The following is a 3977-nucleotide window of genomic DNA, read 5'->3' as shown; positions in this document are numbered from 1 at the left end:
AAAAAAAAAAAAAAAAAAAAAAAAAGAGCACTGTCTAGTCTGTTCTTCAGGGTCGAGTTCAGTTCCCAGCACACATGTACACCTTAGTGAGTGTGCACAAGCCTTATTTACTTTTCATTCCAATGAATCCGATGCCCTCTCTCCCCTCTGCGAGCACTACACACGTAGTGAATACACATAAAGGCAAAACACACAGAAATAAGAATGAATCGGGCTGGAGATAGCGCAGTGGTTAAGAGCACTGTCTGCTCTTCCAGAGGACTTGACACCTTCACGCAGACGTACATGTAGGCAAAATCTAATGCATATGAAATAAAATAAATTATTTAAAATATAAATGAATCTTTAAAGACTCGCCGAAGAGCCACAACTAGTTATTTAGAGGTGGCACAGGGACCTTAATTGTTTGGCACCCACTACAGTAGTGCTCGGACTTCATCAAGCTCCGGGGAGGGGACCCCCAGTTTGTAAAACCTTTGGTGAACCACTACAACAGTTTTCCCTCCGCCGCCACGGTTCGCTGTTACCGCCGCTTCCCTTCTTGAACAGGGACAAACGGGGACCCCTAGGAGCCATGACCCAGATAGTCCCGGTCTCCTTCCCTCACCGCCCCCGCTCCCACCTCCCTTTTCAAGATTATCAGACAGCGAAACCGCTAAGGGTCGGGGTGAGAGGACCGAACCTCCGCCCGCCTCGGTTCAGGCTGGGATGCCCGAGAGGCGAGAGCCGCAGGGCGGCTGGCTGAGCACCTTGAAGGCCAGGGTGGTGGTTCCATGAAGCATTTCGATCCTCGACTCCTCGGGGACACCCCAGCCGGGCGCGGCCAGGCTCAGGCCATCAGCGGGACTCCCCGGACCCAGGTCCAGCAGATCTGCGCGACCTCCGAGTCCAAAAAACCCATGCTGGTTCACCGGCAAAGGCCGCTGTAACACGCTAGCAAGCGCCATCTCTAGTGAGGGCAACAGGAACTAACTCTGAGACCGCCTCCGAAGAACGGAAGGGCAGCCCCGCCCCGTCACAGCTTCACGTCCCAGGAAGTCTATAGGGAGGGGGCCATTTTTACTCCGGGTAACCACGCCTCCACGTGCCTGCACCGGGCTGATTTCTCCCAGGAAGGGCGGAAACGAACGCTAAAAGGATGCGACTACCATTTTTTACTTTGGTCATCGAGGTAGTACCCACAGAGTAACTTCAGATTCCTAGAGAGTGGTTACTACGTTCTCGTTGAGTGAGGGCCATCTTTGAGAAGGGCGTGACTGCTTGAGAATCCAACTTGGGTTCTGGCGTTTGGTCGCCGCCCAGACCCAGGTTCAGGTTACACTCTGCATCTGTTTCTAAAAACCCTATTAACGAGGGGTTGCCATTTTTTTTAAGGTCACCCAATTCTGGTTAAAATAATTGTTTTCAGGCCATTTTCTTATGGTATTGATTCAGTCGCATTAGTTTGTGGTAAAAACAAACAATAAAAGACACCTCCTAGGTGACACAAGCCTTTAATCCCAGCACTCCGTTGGCAGAGGCAGCCTGGTCTATGAAGCGAGTTCCAGGACAGCCAGGGCTACCCAGAGAAACTGTCTCGGAAACAAACAGCAACAGCACTGCTTCTTTTTAAATAACATTCATATCACAGCTGTTTTTGTGGTTTTGGTTTTTGAAGTGGTCATATTCTATATCCTGAAACTCACTTAATGTGGCCCAGTCTACCCTCCAACTCTACAGGCTCTCCTGCCTTGTCTCAGAATTATGGGGTTGCAAACCTGAGCCACCACACCAGGGTCGCTATTCCTTCAAAAACTTTTGTTTTATTTTTATTTATTTATTTTTTTTGGGGTGGGGGGACAGTGTCTCACTATATAACCATGGCCTGGGCTGGAACTTGCTATGTAGACCAGGCTAGCCTCGAAATCATGGTGATCCTCCTGCCTCCAAAGTGCTGGGATTAAAAGCACTCACCTCACCCTGCTGAAAGTAACCAGTTTCTAAGATTCTCTTCCACCTTCTAGTGAGAATTTTTAGTAATAGATTGCCTGTAAGGCAAATAAAATAAAGGTTGAAAAACAAACCGTTTGGTTACTTGAAAAAGGATAGTCTCAGTTTAGTGCCTACTTTTTTATTTGTTTTTTTATTTTTTCAAGATAGGGTTTCTCTGTGTGACTCTGGCTATCCTGGAACTCACTATGTAGACCAGGCTAGCCTTGAACTCTGACTCCCAGGTGTTGGGATTAAAGGCAGGTGCCACAATGCCTTCCTTCGCACCTGACATTAAATCAGTAGTAACTGACATGTGAGAATCTGAAGGAGAGTTGAGGGTCTATAAAGATGCAGCCGGAGATCCGACTGCAGCTTGCCCAGATTGGCTTCATCAGGAACAGGCGATGTTCCACGGCCTCTTCTTCCCCCACCCACCCTTACCGCTCAACACTTTTGGGAATGATAACAAGTCAGGAAGTAGGAACGTGTACGAAATGTTGCTTCCTGCTTTGTGGGTCTATGAGTCGGCATCTAGCCTTGCTTGTTGGATCCAGCTCTCAGTATCTAAATTCAGTGTTCCTTCATTGCCCAGCTCGGGCCGTCCTCTCTTACAGCTTTGGCATGTGCAGTGTTTTCCATGCTGAAACCTGGCAACCTTTTCCGAATCCTACAGCCAGAGGTAGAACATTTTTATCAGTCTCACACTTAGGTAGTGGAGGAAATGCAGGGTAGGGCTTGTGAGAGGACACAGAGAGAGAGCTGGAACTGACTTCAGTTTGGAGCCCCAGCACTAAGCTAAAAAGCTGGGTGTGGCCATGAGCACCCATAGCCCCAGTGCTGGGCAACAGCAACAAGTCGATCCCAGATGCTTGCTGGTCAGCTAGACGGGGAGAAAACCAGCATTTTAGGTTTGTTGAGAGACCCTATCTCAAAGGAATATGGCGCAGAGATAGAGCAGGACATGGGAATCTGTTCCACATGGATCCCCCACATGAACACATGAAAACATGTTGTTTTTCCCCCGCCCAGTGGCTGCACCGAAGCTGCTGTTTCAGCCAGAGACTGCAGCTCTGCAGTTCCTGACCAGCTTCTCAGACAGCCACCTGGCAGGACTTTTACATCCCACCGGATCCCCCTCCTGATGCCACCAAATGTAGTGTTTTGTTCTGTTCTGTTTTTTGTTTTTTTGAGGCAGGGTTTCTCTGTAGCTTTGGAGCCTGTCCTGGAACTAGCTCTTGTAGACCAGGCTGGTCTTGAACTCACAGAGATGCGCCTGCCTCTGTCTCCTGAGTGCTGGGATTAAAGGCGTGTGCCACCACCGCCTGACAAATGTACTTGTTACTAAATCTCTGTCAGTCTGTTTATCAATAAGACTCGGGAGTCAGAGACTGGGGTGAAAACCTGCCAACTCAGAGAGGTTGAGGAGCAACTAGCTGACCTTCGCTCTTCTCTGGTGTCTCAGAAAGAGGGCATCCTTCCACTCCACCACACTAAAAAAGACCACCATGCTTATAGTCCCTCCCTACTACTTCCTGTGTATTTCTACCAGTCTTCTGGATACCCTCAGACTCCCTATGATTACTTTCTATCAACTAGTTACTGGCTCTGCTTCCTGACACAAGGCTGATTTTATATAATTAACACAAACGCAAACTCAGGGTTCACAGTGTGGTTGAATATCCCGCAACACATGCACAGCCTTCCACACAACCCTGCCACACACACAGGAAAAAGGAGAGTGCAAAGTTCCTGTTGCGTGTGTGTTCTTTGCAATCACTTCTGTAATGTATCCAGCCCTCTGACTGGAGGTCAGAGGACAGTTTGCAGGGGGCATTTCTGACCATTTACCATGTGGGTTCTGAGAATCAAGCTTGTTTTCAGGCTTGGTGTCCGGAGCCCCCACCTGCTAAGCCATCTTGCCAGCTCACCTTCAGTGTCTTAGTCCCTAGATCCTGAAATGTTCTCCTGAACTAGTTTCCTGGTCCTAAAGGTTGTCACTCTCTAAT

General features: G+C 48.7%; 1 protein-coding gene across 1 annotated transcript in view; it reads right to left on the bottom strand.

Moving 5' to 3' along the window:
* The window catches only part of Psmb5 (proteasome subunit beta 5), a 5350-nt gene extending 4361 nt beyond the window's left edge, over window positions 1–989 (bottom strand). Inside the window, exon 1 of the mRNA XM_005370480.2 lies at window positions 750–989. Coding sequence (XP_005370537.1) covers window positions 750–947 — 198 coding nt within the window. The 5' untranslated portion in view covers window positions 948–989. The remainder of the gene's footprint in view (window positions 1–749) is intronic.
* Window positions 990–3977: the final 2988 nt, after the last annotated feature.

Source organism: Microtus ochrogaster, unplaced genomic scaffold (genome assembly GCF_000317375.1).
Source record: "Microtus ochrogaster isolate Prairie Vole_2 unplaced genomic scaffold, MicOch1.0 UNK80, whole genome shotgun sequence".
Classification (NCBI taxonomy): Eukaryota; Metazoa; Chordata; class Mammalia; order Rodentia; family Cricetidae; genus Microtus; species Microtus ochrogaster.
This window is presented reverse-complemented; position numbering and strand designations above follow the sequence as displayed.